The sequence below is a fragment of the Nerophis ophidion genome, linkage group LG15 (assembly GCF_033978795.1).
Source record: "Nerophis ophidion isolate RoL-2023_Sa linkage group LG15, RoL_Noph_v1.0, whole genome shotgun sequence".
NCBI lineage: Eukaryota > Metazoa > Chordata > Actinopteri > Syngnathiformes > Syngnathidae > Nerophis > Nerophis ophidion.
In genome coordinates this window covers 23436279-23452877 of record NC_084625.1, presented here as the reverse complement: position 1 = coordinate 23452877, position 16599 = coordinate 23436279, and the positions used below count along the sequence as shown (strand labels likewise).

General features: G+C 42.6%; 1 protein-coding gene across 4 annotated transcripts in view; it reads left to right on the top strand.

The window, feature by feature from the left end:
- Nucleotides 1-16599, top strand: part of ncoa2 (nuclear receptor coactivator 2) — a 137476-nt gene that overhangs the window by 108703 nt on the left and 12174 nt on the right. For all 4 annotated transcript variants that reach the window (XM_061921866.1, XM_061921869.1, XM_061921867.1 and 1 more), the window contains exons 8-17: nt 1249-1350; nt 4557-4697; nt 4782-4929; nt 5155-6484; nt 12348-12546; nt 12628-12822; nt 13114-13311; nt 13646-13772; nt 13846-14020; nt 14639-14935. In XM_061921866.1, the coding sequence (XP_061777850.1) occupies nt 1249-1350; nt 4557-4697; nt 4782-4929; nt 5155-6484; nt 12348-12546; nt 12628-12822; nt 13114-13311; nt 13646-13772; nt 13846-14020; nt 14639-14935 (2912 nt within the window). The remainder of the gene's footprint in view (nt 1-1248; nt 1351-4556; nt 4698-4781; nt 4930-5154; nt 6485-12347; nt 12547-12627; nt 12823-13113; nt 13312-13645; nt 13773-13845; nt 14021-14638; nt 14936-16599) is intronic.

The window sequence follows — 16599 nt, the reverse complement described above, 5'->3', positions numbered from 1 at the left end:
ATAATATTTAGCTGTTACTCAACATTTGCATAAAGCAAACAAATTGTTTAATCCCACGTCGATAGTATTAAAAACTAGGAAATTATCTGTTTAAAATACACCTATTGAAGATTAAAACAATTCATTTGCGATCAATTAGGAGTTAGCTACTGACAAAATGCAGTTGACAGCCGTAGTTTGTACAAATATAAAATCTATTGTAGCTTAGCGCTGAACTCGGGAGGAATTTGTGCCGTCGTCACTTAAAGTGCAATTACTACATGTGAACCGGCACATCAAAGAAAAGAGGCGGGGCAGCCACTACTCACATCTCCCATGATCTACATTCTTAGATACGTGTTTGACACTGCATTACTAAACACGTTTTACAGCAACTCTTCCTTCTAACTCACATGTTCAAACTGTTAATGTCAAATGCACTTACTGCTTTATGGACAGTTTTACGGCTGTACACAACAACCTGAGATTCAACTTTTTTTTTTTTTTTTTGAATAACCCTTGAGTCAGCACTTTGCGAAGCGCTGGCGCATTTTTGTCCCAAAGCAATTGCAATATTGTGCAACTAACCTAACTTTGTTTGCTCTGCGCGTTTGACATGCAGCTTCCTTCCTGCTAAGTTACAAATGTGAAATTAGAACAGATGAAAACTCGGAGCTTTGTCTCAACCTGTCCTTGGTACTCCTTGGCTGTGTTTGTGTGGTTGCTTGCAAGCCAGCTGGAATTTTATATTTTTTTGCAAACTAGGGCCACTGTGGGGGAGGTGGGCGGGATCTCTGGTTATAGTTGCTAAATGTTGTGCTGAGTGTTCACTGGTATACGTGCCAGACCACCCGAAGGGGCTATGTTGCGTGTCAGAATGGGATATGTGGTGTGGATCTTTTTGATGAACCAGAAATAGACTTGATTCGGTCATTTATGTTTGAAACATTGTTCATGTGAGGCTAGGGGATTTATTAGTGAGATGGCACTGTACTTACTGTAGCTGAGACCAGTCTCACACCCACTCAAAGGTCACACTTGATCATTTCCCTTGCCAGCTATATATGCTCTTCCTCATGAAAGGCAAGGAAAGGGTGCCGTGTTCCCTTTCCTCATTAATAACTGTATTAATTATTCTGCCTGGGAATAACATGCATTTCATTATCTTTTCACTTGTCCCCTCTATCACTGCCATCCCCCTCACCCCCTTTCGCCCTGACTATATCTGTCCTGTGCACATCAATTTCTTCTCTCCGTTGCTTACTTTAGACTTCCAGTCGTGCCTAATCTGCGTGGCTCGCAGGGTCCCCATGAAGGAGAGGCCCGCGCTTTCTACACACGAGAGCTTCACAACACGGCAAGACCTGCAAGGTACCAAAACTGCCCAAGACATTGTTAAGTTTATTCTAAAGACTGACACTTGAAGTTTACAATGGTGATGGCCATTTCTGATATATTTTTCTCACATATATAGGTTCCTGAAATCTAAAAGTCCCACAATAATAAACATAGTCAGTGTTTCCCGCAGGACTGCAATCTATCTGTGGTGCTGGGTTGCAATGACGTCAACGTACAGTATAATTTGTATAACGCGACACGTAACACATCAATACAATCTTATTATTCTGTTATCTCATGCAATAAACTAAATGTCTGCATCCTACATGCATTTAAGAGAATATTAATGTAAACAACGCCAGAAAATATATTTGGTGCCAATTAAATGGTAGTGAGCGTGCAAAGTTTGACATGGTTGGTTTTTCGGTGGGGGCCAGATGGGGGAGGTGTAACAGAAAATAATTGAGAATCACTGATTTATTCCAATATTGTAGTGCTGCCTCAGACTGAGCCAGTCAGTGGCCACAATACTGAACAGCGTGCCTTGATTGGTTTTTGATTTTTGACCAGCCGGAGTTTTTCTGTAAACCTAGGCCAATACTCCTCCTCTGAGTCTGCCCTTAAGTATGGTGTACCGCAAAGTTCAATTTGGCACCTGTCCTCATTTCTTTATAAATGCTTCCCCTGGTGTGTTTTTAAAAATCATCAAAGTCTCTTTTCACTGTTTCGTAGATGATATTTAAAATATATCTGCCTGCCTGCAACAATAAGCAATACCCAGGCTGCCATGAATACTCTACAGAACTGTTTGTATGATGTTTAGGAATGGTTTGGAGGCCAAATTTTTATACTTAAACAAAAGTTAAACAGAAATTGTCGTATTTGGTCAAACAAACCCGCTGCAAGGACATGACCATGCTATTGGTCCTCTGTCCTCATATTGCCACACATCAGCAAGGAGCCTGACAGTTATTTTTGACAGCTTGTTTAAGCTGGACAAACAAATTAGCTCTGTCATTAAATTTAGCTTCTCTCAGCTACGACTCCTTGCAAAAACACGACAGTATCTTCCACAGGCTGACTTTGAAAGAGCTATCCATGCATTTGTGACGTCACGCCTGGATTACTGTAATTCTTTGTATGTAGGCCTGGACCAGGGCTCTCTCCAGCAGCTGCACCACTTGCAGAATTCTGCTGCTCGTTTTTAACCAAAACCAAATGACGTGAGCACATTACCCCTGTCCGGGCCTCCCTTCATAAGCTCCCACTTACTTTTAGAGTTCATTTTAAAATGGTACCTTTTGTTTTTTTAAATACCTACACTACGTAGCCCCACTCTATCTTATTGAGCTGCTGCAGCCTTATTCTCCCAGCAGGACCTTCAGGTCTTCAGACCAGCTCCTCCTGGCTGACTCAAAACCAGAGGAGATAGAGCCTTCTCAGTGGCAGGGCCCAGACTGTAGCACAACCTTCCCAGTCTCTTAGCCAATTTAAATGTAGGTTAAAAACATGCTTTTACTCCCTGTCGTTCAAATCCAGTGAGGCAGGATATCTTGGTTGTTTTTATTTCTAGTTTTATATTTTTTATTTATTTATTGCATTTTGGTATTTTAGGCGATATATTCTGCACTTCTTTTAAGGTATAGTTTACTATTCCATCCATCCGTTTACAACCGCTTGTCCTTTTCAGGTGTTACAATGTAAATGTGACATTTATTCCCTTTTTTTGTTTCAAATTGTTTCTTATTTCTGTACAACACTTTGGCCAACTGGGGTTGTTTCTAATTGTGCCATATAAATAAATAAACTGAACTGGTCTCCTGGTGGGCAATACTACTGTAGTATTGATATTTTTAGGTTAGTTTAGCCATTTTATGCTAAAAAAAAACATAGTTTAAGCCAGTGGTCCCCAACCACCGGGCCGCGGCCCGCTCGATTGGTACCGGGCCGCAGAATAATTTTTTATTAATTTTTATTTTTAAAAAAATTGTGTATTTTTTTTATTTTATTTTTTTTTATTATTATTAAATCAACACAAAAACACAAGATACACTTACAATTAGTGCATCAGCCCAAAAAACCTCCCTTTTTCATGACAAAGAAAAAAAAAGAACCCCCCCCCCACACACACACACACACACACACCCCGCCGGGCTGAGGGACAAATTATCAAGCGTTGACCGGTCTGCAGCTACAAAAAGGTTGGGGGCCACTGCTTTAAGCCAAAAATATGTAGAATATGCTTTCAAAAATTGTAAAACGAAGGATAAGTTGATTGGCAACACTAAATTGGCCCTTGTGTGTGAATGTTGTCTATCTATGTTGGCCCTGCGATGAGGTAGCGACTTGTCCAGGGTGTACCCCGCCTTCCGCCCGATTGTAGCTGAAATAGGCACCAGCGCACTCCACGACCCCAAAGGGACTAAGCGGTAGTAAATGGATGGATGGAAATATCGGTGATAGGGTGAAGGCACAAACTTAAAATTACGATGTGGCAATGAACTGCTTCAGTTAATGAGGTGATTATTTATAAATATATATATATTCACTATTACAAGTGGCCCCTCAATGAAAACAAGTTTTACAGCCCTGTCTTAGAAAACACTTCACCGAACAAAAGCATAAATGGAAGAAACGCTTTTAATGTCAAACATTTCGAAATTAGTCTTTGCATAAATTTTTTACAGATACAGTAGTGTCAAATATATTTATTTCGGTCCAAATTTAACAATGGCAGGCCACCACAAATACTATGAACTGGATCTGTAAATCAATATTTTTTTGGTATGACCATAGATAGAACATAACTTTTTTGTTTAAAAAATTGTGCAGGTATGTAATGTCCTGTCTGTCTGAAGGTTGTATTCATTCCCATACCTCTTTGACTTTGATGCATTTGAAGGAATAATAATAATAACATAGTTGTAACCAGCTCATAAATCACCACACGCCAGTATGATGATTTCCGCTTTGGAGAACAGCCCTTAGGATTCAACACATTAAAGTCTTGTGTGACAATTATTCGTCTTAACTGTTGGGGTTAGAGTGTTCCCTCAGAGCTGGTCTTCCTCTTAAACATGCACAAACACTCCAGAAAAAAACGTGTTTGCTTTACTTTATCTGATCTAATGTCTCCAGGTGGAGTGGACAACGACATTGTCAATTTTCAATTTAAGTGCAACAGGTGGGGATCTGCATAGAAAGCTTCCCTAATCCCCTCCTCTGTTTGCTGTTTAAAGGCAAGATAACGTCGCTGGATACCAGTCTGCTGCGGGCCTCCATGAAGCCGGGATGGGAGGACCTGGTGCGCCGCTGCATCCAGCGCTTCCACCTCCAGAATGACGGGGAAATGTCCTTTGCCAAACGCCATCAGCAAGAAGGTAAACCTTACAACTATCTCCAGTGGCTTGTTTTTTGTTTGTTTGTTTTTTACCTGTAATAGTTATTTGCACTCCTGTTTTTAGTTCTACGCCATGGCCAGGCATTCAGTCCCATCTACCGCTTTTCCCTCTCGGATGGAACCATCGTGTCAGCCCACACGAAGAGCAAATTGGTGCGCTCGCATGCCACCAACGAGCCTCAGCTCTACATGTCTCTGCACATTCTACAGAGGTATGCCTTGCTGTGTGTCAGACAGTGAGCAAAAACTTCCTGGCATATTTTAACGCAATGCACTGCATTAATATTGGTCCTTGATGATAGAATAATGTGAATTTATGTTACTGATAGATTTAGCAGTGCAGTTAATCCTTGTATAAATGTCACGCTGACCAATTGGGAAGTACAATCAAAAACCTTGTTCTTTCAGCTCATAAAAAGTGTTTGTGTTAACTCCAGGGAGCAGACAGTATGCGGGATGGGCCAGGACATGGGTCCTGGCGCTCAGGCCACAGGGATGGCTCCCAAGCCAATGAACTCCTCCACTCCCTCCATGACTCCACCGACACCGGGAAGTTTGCCAGGCTCAGGACCTCAGGGCCAAGACACGACTATCAGCAACAGCACGCCTTTCTCTCCTCCGGGCCCTACTGGCCCCCGAGAACCAGCAACCATGGGGGGGGGACACATGCAGGTCTACCGTCAAGGCTGCCCCCAACCACACAGCCACACTGGAGGAATGCAGCCTCCCCAGCAGGGCCAGAACTGGCGAATGAACAGTCCCTCTCGTGCCAGCCCCAGCCCAGCCGGTGGACCCCACGCGCCTCAGCAGAACTCGATGCTCTCCCCCAGGCACCGTGGGAGTCCTGGCGGAGCGGGCAGCCCGCGTGTAGCAGGAGGCCTTCACTCCCCCTCCCCAGTGGGGATGTGCGGGGGAGGGCCCGGTGGTGCAGGTGGTAGCACAACAGGCAGCCATGCCAACAGCTACACCAGCAGTTCCCTGTCAGCTTTGCAGGTCCTAAGCGAGTGTCACGGTGTAGGGCACGGGCACGGGCCGCCTCACGCACACACACTAGGGTCTCCCGATCGGAGGATAGGCTCTCCAGCCAGCGTCACACCAGGATCAGGTGTAAACACTCATCTCATGTCAAAACTCGGCGCAGGGGCCACAGACTCGTTTGGCCCTCACATTGAAGTGGATCAGGGGGGGCACACCCCAGGTCAGACAGAGAGCAACATTACTGACCCTAAAGACGAGAGGGAGGGGCCACTTGAGGGCCATGACCCTCACAGTCATCTTCATGACAATAAGGGCCACACTAAGTTACTACAACTGCTCACTACCAAACCAGAGCCTCTGGAGACCCCCCTGTCTCCTAATGCTGGATGCGACGGTAAGGACCAGGCTGGGACTGTGGTCCGGGGTGGCCATTCTGGAGTAAGTACTCACGCCACCTCCCTTAAAGAAAAACACAAGATCCTCCACCAGCTCCTGCAGAACAGCACGTCTCCCGTGGACCTGGCCAAGCTCACCGCCGAGGCCACGGGTAAGGAGCTAGGCCAGGAGCAAGGCCAGGGTGCCTCTGGGGGCGACGTCACCCCAAAGCAGGAACCCCTCAGCCCCAAGAAGAAGGACAACGCTCTGCTCCGTTATCTGCTGGATAAGGATGACACAGCGCTGAAGGACAAGGTTCCTAAGCTCGAGCCAGGGGAGGTGAAGGTAGAAGGAGGCAAACATCCGCTTGTCAAAACAGAGAAACAAGATATCGGATACGACCAAGCTGAGCAGGTCAGTTGTTGTTGTTTTTTAATTATTGCTTTGTTGTTTTTTTAATTATTGCAATTGCTGCAAAAATGTCAACAGGTATCACTTCCTTTTCTTGTGGGTTGGTTTCTCCACATCCACATAGAATACTTCCACCCAAAACGCGTTACAGCAGGGCTATCCCAAAATTTTTTTCACATCCTGAAAATTCAAGAATGTGGGGACCATTTTGATATTGTGTCATATCTTGAACAAACAAAAGATGGGCAGCCTTGCTTGAGGAAGATGCTCTTTAACTTCTCAAGCAATAAGACATTTAAAAATATCTCAAACAATGATTGTCCGAGGGCAGGGTCACCAGAAAGAACAAACCACAATCACAGTGCAAACACAAAAATATGACAGCGGTACATAACCAATAATCAAGCCTACACAAAAAACTAATGCTAACAATGCACGAAACTATTTACGCAATACATGAAACACTGCAGTGTTTTCATTCTGTGAACAGGTTAAAACCAATCCATCTTATATATGTTCATAAATATTCTGCCGTTAAACTTTTTTTTACATTAAAATCTGCCTTTTCTTCCTTTTTTGTCATCATTGTTGTTGTTTTTTTGTTTAATTTCAGAGTACAGTGGTACCTCCATGACCAAGCCCTAAACTTAAAACACTTGTGTCTCTCAGCACACCTGCTCATTGAAATTAATTGAAATCTGTTTAATCTGTGCTTGACCCTTATAAATACAAAAATAATAACATTCACTACGCATTTTAAAAAGAAAAACAAAGTTTTAAACAAGAAAAAATGTTTGAGAAACGATACAGTCGAATGTACAACAAACAACCACACTACCTACAGTCAGTTTATCTCGATCGATCAATCAATCAATGTTTATTTATAAAGCCCTAAATCACATGTGTCTCAAAGGGCTGCACAAGCCACAATGAAATCCTCGGTTCAGATCCAAGGAAAAACTCACAACCCTGTGGGATGTCATTGTGAAAGACTATGAGAAACCTTGGAGAGGACCGCAGATGTGGGTGACCCCCGTCTTTAGGGGAAATAATCTAATAACATTGTTAAGCATTTACTTTGAGTACTGGGCAATTATGATATCATGTTGAAGTTGTTTTTCTGTCCAGGCAAGTTTGTTTATTATAAGCAACTTGTTTTTCATAGAGCTTGTTGTGTGTTTCTCCCGTGACATCTGGCAACGCTGTCTGTGAGGAACTAGGACAATTATGTTGCACACAAACATATTTGAGTGATGGCCCAGAAAAGTCAGTTGACAAACAAGAGATATGTCTACCATCCAGTTTGAAAAAATGTCAAACACAGCATCTGCAGCTTTTCAATATTTTTATGGATAAAAGTTTGGACGTTTTTGTCCACATGCCAAGGAGGCTGCTAATAGGTTGGCCGTATTTTTGGTCTTCCAATTCTCCTCCTTTGCACTAAATTTCTCTTTTCCGGTGGTTGGAGGGCAGGATTGTGTCGATCTCCGAGTGGCACTCAAGTCTCATCAACTGTTAGTTTCTTGTGAAGACGAAGCAGGAACAGCAACGCCTAACAATATATCCACTCTTTATTACTCAAACAGCACAGCCCTGTCACAAATAGTACATCAACCGCTGGTGAAAATGTTCGGAACTCATGAAAAAGCATAACGAAAATCTGAGAGACAGCTCCTAACGCAAATTACTCACTAGTAAGGCCTAAAACATTTTTTTAAATGAGCTCTTGATCCACATTTTGGATGCCCCTCATTGTTTGCAAAAAAAAAGGCAGAAAATATTGCAGTCTGCAATGTAACTGGAAGTAGCAGCAGCCACTACTAATTAGCTGCTGGCGACAAGTGCCAATTTGGACTTCTCAGCGAGAAAGAAAATGCCTGCTCCAACGCCGTGTGCTGCATGCAATCAGACCACGCTGGCCCGCAGTACGATGGAAGACGGCCAGTTATCGCCTGGCTACTCCACTGAAATGAAAACACTTTTCTGTAGCCGCTTGACAATTCTGGCAGTGGTCTGTTTTTTAACTACAGGTGTCTCCAAATCAACCAAAAGTGATATCGTGACTAACTTCATCACTGCTTGTGGGTTGGCAGCGTGGGCCAAAGGGATGCTGTCTTCCATCTTCAAACAACTGTGACATTTGGAAGGAGCCCCTGTGGCTCTCCAGCTATTTGATCCCGCCTGCGTTTGGCTGGAATCTGCAGGTTTGGCCTCGAGCTCGGGTCGTGGCTGGCGCTGAAAGAAAGGATTGGAAAGTGCGGGAAGGAGAGATAGGAATCTGGAGTGAACAGGGAGAGTGTTGCTGAAATTTCAATTTAGCCACAGATTCCGACAGAAAAAACGAACGCACTCCAAGTCACATACAGTTTGAACTTGCTTGTTCAGGCAGTCATAAAGCGGCAGTGCACATCCATGCGGTGTGGAGGAGGGTCTAGAAATCAGGTCATCTAATGTGCAGGGATTGATCTTTCACAAATGCTCACCAAAGCAAACCAGGAAGCAGCTCTGACACGCTCCTTTTTACAAGCTATACTCCTAATGTACATTATATGCTTGGCTCGAGCACAATGTAAAAAGGAAAAAGGTACCACTGTAGAAGCGAACAAAGAGGCAGAGATGAGGAAGGTGTAGATACCCCCAGGAGAGCCCAGCCTCGCCAGGCAGAGTGAAAATGATGAGCCATATGCTCCTGCGTGTCCTCTACGCTGCCATGGAGATAGCAGCGAGAGAGGGAGGCGTCGTGTTCAGAGAGCCAGCATTGGAGCGACTTGGAAATAGGAGAGCAGGGACACGATTTGATGTGCTGAACGTTGAAATCCTGGCTCCTTCCCCGTCTCCTCCAGACGCAGCTACGACGTTGTTAGTTACATGTTTGCAAGTGGGGTGCTGGTGTATGGCTGCTCAGCCATGTGTGAGCGATGACTGTACTTGTTAAAAAGTCCACTCCTCCCTCTCTCCAACTCACCCACTGCTCTTTTTCTCTCTCGCTCTGCCTCACCTTGCTATAATGCTCATGATTGTTTGAGGGCTGAATTATTGATGCAGGAGCAGGGCTACATGTGAAATCAGAGCAGAGTTCACTCGTCATTGCAAAAGAGACTGTCGGAATGGCCCAGTGGACTCTGCGCTTCTGTGTCACACCCACAATGCCACATTGGCGTCAAAACAAAAAGGCGGGAATTAATAGATTTTTTTTTACCCGCCTAACCTCATCATTAACTCGTCAACTTTGGGCAGCTCTTCGAGCTCGTTCCTGACACACCGGATGCGGATCGCGTTACATGCATGGAAAGCGGAGAGATTTATAGAAAGAGGAGCCATTAAGGGTAAAAAAAAGCAAAGCGGAGTGGCCGAGAGAACAGAAAGTGGGAGGGGAAGAGAAACGGAGAAGAGGAGGAAGGGAGCAAAGTGAGAGTGTACAGGAGCATTACATCATTCCTGACCTCATTAGGGCTTTTCTCTTGTCTCACCACCTACCCCCCACCCCCCCGCCCTGCCACTCTCCGAAGCACTCCCATATATCCTCCCAGAGTGATTGGCTTTGTGCTGCATTCCCCGTTCTGCTGTTTATGGTCAAGTGCGAATAAACACCATAGCACAAATAAATTGTGTACTTGCAGATATAGCCCCAGCTTCTTTTATTTCTAGGGTTTTTTCAGCCTTGCACACTTTAGGCACAATTGCCCCTTCATCTTGAAAAAAGTATGCAGTTAAAACAGCTGTTTTCTTGTACTGTACTGTGATCTTGAGTGAATCCTGGTTTACTGCCTTCTGGTGGCTTGTTATCGCTATTGCAACTTATTTACCTCAAGTTCCCCCAATCCTCAGCATTGTTGGTTTTTGTGTGAAATCACAGCGCAGGAAGTGTTGGTTTTGTGAAGTTGTTCAGGGCTTCACTCTTTGTGGGCTGCTTCTGCAGTACTGTCGGGAAAATGTGTGGCCCTCTGTGATGTTGATATTTCTTTAATGTAGTGTGTCCCCGGGACCCACAGCTAATGATTGGAGTGTGTCGCTGGGACAGTCAATAGGTCCTCCAATTAAAAAATAAAATTTAGTATCTTACTTTGTTTCTTTTTATATATACATATATTTTCATTTATTATTTGATATTGGGGAAAAAAATAATACAGGCAATAAAAATAATAATTTCATTAATTAATTTGATATTAGGAAAAAATACAGGCAATAACAAAACAAGACACTTTTTTTACCCTCCAAAAAAACAAAAAAATGTAGCGTTAAACTCCTATGATGAAGGTATGATATGGTGCTGGTTTTAATTAACGTATATGTTAATTTATATTAAAATATCTAAAATAAAACCTAGAATTCAACATTTTCACAGATGGCTTCTGTGCATCACAAAATGTCAACCACCATTTACATTTTTTTTCATCACCGTCACTGCAGTGTTTTTTTTTAATATTATTCCAGCATGTCCCCTAAACATTAAAATACTATCAACACGAAAGAGCACAGCGTTAAGCAGTTGAAACGTGGGTTTATTTATAATGAAATTTGTATTGGTTATTGTATAAATGAAATCTGTGGTAACTGGCTAGTTGTATTAGTAGCAGCTTCACTAGAATGTTGTGATACTGTGTACAGGTGATCACGTCTGTGGTGAGCAGATGCACAGAAGCTTGAAACAGCACAGTGTAATGATGTGGTGTTTAGAAAGTTATATCAATGGTATATTGCCATGTATTTGGATATTAACATTGTCCCTTAAACGGTCTATGATTTTTTTCTACATGTAAAACACTTCCTTGTGGTCTACATATCATGTAATAGTGGTTATTTGGTCAAAATGTTGCATAGATTATGTTTTACAGACCATCTTCAAACCGCACTCTGCCGTGGGTGGTCTTATTCACGTGCCTCCACTTTGACTGTGTCTTCTCCCTGTAAGCCATGTTGTAGTTCTTAGTACTTCCATATGGAGTTTACCTACGGTTGAAAGTTCAAACTATCCACTACTTTGTAGTATAAATGGCAACAAGGGAGGATGCATCTGCATGTACGAGCCAGTCTGCCCCAATACAAAAAAAGAAGGAACTTAATGACTACAACGTCGTACTACATAGCAAGACTTTCGGGTAAATTTCTACCCTATATGGAGATATCTGTTGATGTGACAACTGGAAAAAAATGTCACAAATGGGGCCGATTCCAAAGGGCTCGTTTGGGGAAAGTATAAATGATGACAAGATTGTTTTATGAATATTTTTGCTCTGCCTCTGTGGTTTTATTTCTAATCCTCAGTACTTACGCAGATTCCAAATACACAAAAATAAGGAGCAACAGGTACGCAAAACAGAATAATAGGTCCCCTTTTAAGGTGTTTTGTTATTGAACCGACTATCATCGGCAGAAGAATTTGTCAGTGACAAACTTTACGCCTGATTTTTGTCGACCGCATTGCGTCCCTACATGGGAAAATTAAGGTGAGTGGAAAGTGACTTGACTGCGTCCTTTCAGAAAATTATGTTTTAGGGATGCAGGATGCGTACCTTGCAACATCACTGGCCTTAAAACAGACCTTTGTTAAGACGGCTATCCCGATTGTCCAAGTGTATGGACAAGCTCCTCATTTGTCCAGAGTCTGTGTGGCCAAGAATCCATTGCACGCGCTCAGTCCCAACCTGTTATCAGACTTTATAACTCACATGTAGCTTGCAGATACATCTTGCACTGCTTTTTTTATTTAATTTTAACTGATTTTTATGTGTGCATGTTTTAAGGTTCCTTGCTAAGGCAAACTAATTTCCTCTTTTTCAGAAGATGAATAAAGTTGATCTGTTGTCATTGTTCAGGCTGTTAAGATAAGAACTCCTCCTCAAATCCGTCTGCTCTCCCCCTACAGTCGTCAGAGCTGGATGACATCTTGAATGACCTACACAATGCCCAGCCGCAGCTCTTCGGTGAGCCACGGCCCGTGTCGCTGCCCAGCCCCATGGACAAACAAAACATCATCAATGACATCCTGCAGATGTCCGAGAACAACCCGGCAGTCACAGCACAACAGCAGCACCGGAATGTTGGCGGCAGCATGGGTCCAACTAGTGAGTTCCACGTTTCGTTATTTATTGTGCGCGTTGCAGTTTAATAATAATCAAGTACTTCCTTCACTTGTCTGCCTTTAGATTTTGGCGGTGTCCGACCGGGGCAACCAGGCAGGGTTGTGCCTGTAAGGAGCGTTTCTCTGGACATGAACGCGTCGCCACAGTACCCAATAAGGACCACAAGCCCGTACGCTCTGGTACAGCAGCAGCAGTCGCAGCAAGGCATGGGGGGAGGTCACGGCATGATGGCTAACCAGGCCAACCTGGTGGGCACAGGTGTGTTTACGCTTCGTATTGTCGGGAGAAGCGCTTCTCCTGACATAGCGCCTGTCTGTGGTGGAATTCAATTATAAATCTAATTAATGAAGTGCTATAGTTTTTAATTGGATTTTTCTATACGAGGTTAAATATAATTGGCAGTCCTCTTTTAGTATTAGTTGCACATTTGCACACTCGTCACTCTTTTCCTTTGAGAGGAAACTAAACCATATGTCGCTATTTTTTTTGCAACATTTTGCGTCATGTGTTCAAAGATATCCACTCACCCTCTGTCTCGTCTCCATCCAGGTCTTATGGGTCGAAACGGCCCTCGGCCGGGCATGCAGCAGCAGGAAGGCTGGGCGGGCTCAGCCTCAGCTCCGCCCCTTGGGACCCCCGGACAGCAGGGAGCCTTGCAGGGCAGGATGGGCCCCACCGGTGCTCCTATGAGGCCCAACAGCCAAACAGGGCCCAGGCAAATGTTGCAGTCATCGATGATGCCCAACAGTAAGGCTGTTTTTGGCTTCAAATAGAAAAAATAAAAAGGCAGTCTGTGTGTCTAAGCAGTACATTTCAAAAGTGGCCCTTTTGAACTTCAGTCTGTATTCATTCAGCAAGTGCTCCAACATTTCAACACATATGAAAGCACATCTGAAAAGCCCTTCACTCACCCACACCCATTAAAGACATTGCTCAGATTTAAGGTTAAGAGGGCCATCTAGTGGCAAGGTGCAGCATAGTACACAATGTTCACGATAGTCAGATAAGGCTAGCTCGCTTCTTGAGCAGTAAAAACAAATCGACACATTCGAGAATAAATGTCTGTTTTTTCTCTATCTAGCCCAAGCTGACATGGATATCAGTATGGTGGGCCATTTCTCCCAGCAGCAGGCTCCTCCCAACCAGACGGCGCCCTGGCCAGACAGCATGATGCCAATTGACCAGACAGCGTTTGTGAACCAGAACAGGTAGAGATTTTAAATATAAGATATAATAAGTGACAGACTGAAAATTTATACTAAGCGTACAAATGTGCTTCAGAACGCTGCACTCAACACCTCAAGAGGACCTGCTGTGTAATATGGGCCTCAGCGGGGGTGACGGCGGTGCAGTGGATGAGGGCGCACTAATGTCACAATTGTACACTGCGCTAAAAGATTTTGATGGCCTGGAAGAGCTGGACCGGGCTCTCGGCATCCCTGCTCTGATAGAACAGGTCAGTTCCATATCCTAGATGTACCATGAGTGAATGACACCTCAGCGAGTGTATGGCACACTCACTGGCTGTATTGACACTGCACTGACGCTGTGTTGTTGTATCACAATTGGTCATCTGCTGGATTAAAAAAGTCACTACATTTGACTTGCAACAAAAATTAATAGTCAGCAGATATTGATTTGTGTTTTTGTATCAATAGATACACAGAAATAATTTATCTTGTTTGGTGCAATTAAGTCAAAATGATCCCACACTTCGGAATTTATTTTTCTTCTTTACATTTATTTTTTTATGTTTTAATATTCAGGTTGATGATAGTGACAAAAACTGATGTCCAACGTAGGACGTCAGTCCACTGACTTCATGTAGTGCAAGCGTCCCTCGTGAGCAAAATAAGTGATTCCTGATAAACACAGTTTGGTGCTTAACAGTCATATAACACAGTACTTGTATCGGTCTCATGTTTTTTCTTATAACGCGCACTTTCAGGCTTTGGAAACGCTGTATCTTGTGTTTCATAAGGTATCGATGCTTCAGTATCTTTTGACCTATCAGTCATTTCAGGTATTTTTCATCATTTTATTCAAGCATCACAGAAAATTATTCCTCTTTCAGAACCAGACCCTGGACCAGGACCAGTTCCCGCAAGAGCCCTCAATGATGTTAGAACAGAAGCCCCCCATGTACGCCCAGCAGTTTAGCCCCTCTCCGTCACACATGGCTCAGAGAGGGTACCCGGGGGCGCCCATGCAAGAGCCGGGCTTTCACCCCATGTCTGGCCAGATGGGTCCTCGTCAGGGTTACCCCATGATGAGGATGCAGGTTCGACCCGGACTCAGGCCTGGCGGGGTCGGCGCCAACCAGCCCAACGCACTGCGACTTCAACTTCAGCACCGGCTACAGTCACAGCAGGTGCAAACTCGATATTGTAATATCAACACTAGTGTCATTGATTGAAATTTGCATAATTGGCTATGACACATGATTTATTTATTGTTTTATAAAAGGCTCAAAAAAATCACTGGCTGTACATATATTTAAAGACAACTCTCTTATTAGTTATTAGTATCAACATGTCTTGTTACATTATATTGTTTTGCAGTATATAGTTGCTACTTATTGTATTACTACAATGTAACACAATCTTCACTTTGTGCACACCTGCTTTATCTATAAGGCTGTGAATATTTGGGCACCACACGATTCGATTTGATTCATGGAAGTAACGATTCCATTAACAATCGATTTTTCATTTAAAATCAATACTTTTTTATTAACTCTGAATGCCAGTTCTATTATTACATACATTCCTCCATAAACAAGGTGAACAGCTCTGATAAATGTGTGTATTACTTAATAGAAAACTGTTTTTGTTTAATAAAATGCTTACCAAACATTTAATAAAGTCAAATACAAATAAGGCAAGTATCCACCACTTGTATTTTCTAAAGTAAAATTGTACAGCAGTTTAACAATATGATTGGCCTGAGTGGCTGAACTAGACAGATAAAAAAATTATAATAATTAATAAAATTAAAATAAAAACATAAATATATATATATATAATTAATAGATTTTTTTGATAGTTTTTTTTAATTAAGAATTGTTCCCAACAAAAATTGTGATTACCGTAATTCGAAAATCCATTTTTTTACGTATTATATTGTGCCCTTCTGAAATGTTGTCAGTTTGTCAGCTACGTAAACACTTGTTTTAAATTACAAAATGAAGACTTTACAACTTGAGGTTGTTTATTGAGGGTCTCCAAAATAAAGTTACTATAATTAAGCACACAAGGTCAAAGTACATTAATATACACATGATGTGCACATGCAATACAATACAGTTTGGTATAAACAAAAAAGCAATGAAACTATACAGGAAAAAGTTTGGCTTGTATGCTGCTAGCTTAATGCTAACATACAATAGGCGTGTCCATCGACAGGCTAACTAAAATTAGCATTGCGAGCCTTTGGAACTTGTGCAATTGTTTACCTAATTAGATTTTAAGGGAACAAAGTTGACAAAACACCAAATGCATTTCTTACAGTCCTACAATCCACAAACTCTGTAGGAATTAATGTTGACTGCATTCTTTTTACTACCAGGCCATTATGCAGGCATGTGAAAACGCATAAATCTAAGTTTTTAAACATACATTTTCGTGGCAAAATGAAAAATAAAAAAATATGATCCATACAAAATTTGTTGAACGCTTGCCTGAACCGCAGATATTTGCTCTTCCTCTTGCCTTAATACCGGACACCAAAACAAGCTTAACATGTAAGTGTCAAAAAGACAACAAAAAGAGGTTGGCAGATTAGAATAAACCTAAAGGTGAAATATAGTGTAAAAATGCACCCAATTGTAGGAAATGTTGTCTTGACTTTTTAAATGTTCTATTGAGGTTTGCTTCTTTTGGGGTTTACACGGCAGCACTTAATTCCGATTTTCCTCTTTTTTTACGTCAGTTTTCCTCTTTTTTTCAAAGGGCACATTCTGAGTATGCTGCTTTCTGCACATTTGGGGTTTTTTTTCATTGCGGAGGCCCTAAATTTACTCGTGGCACCAAGTAT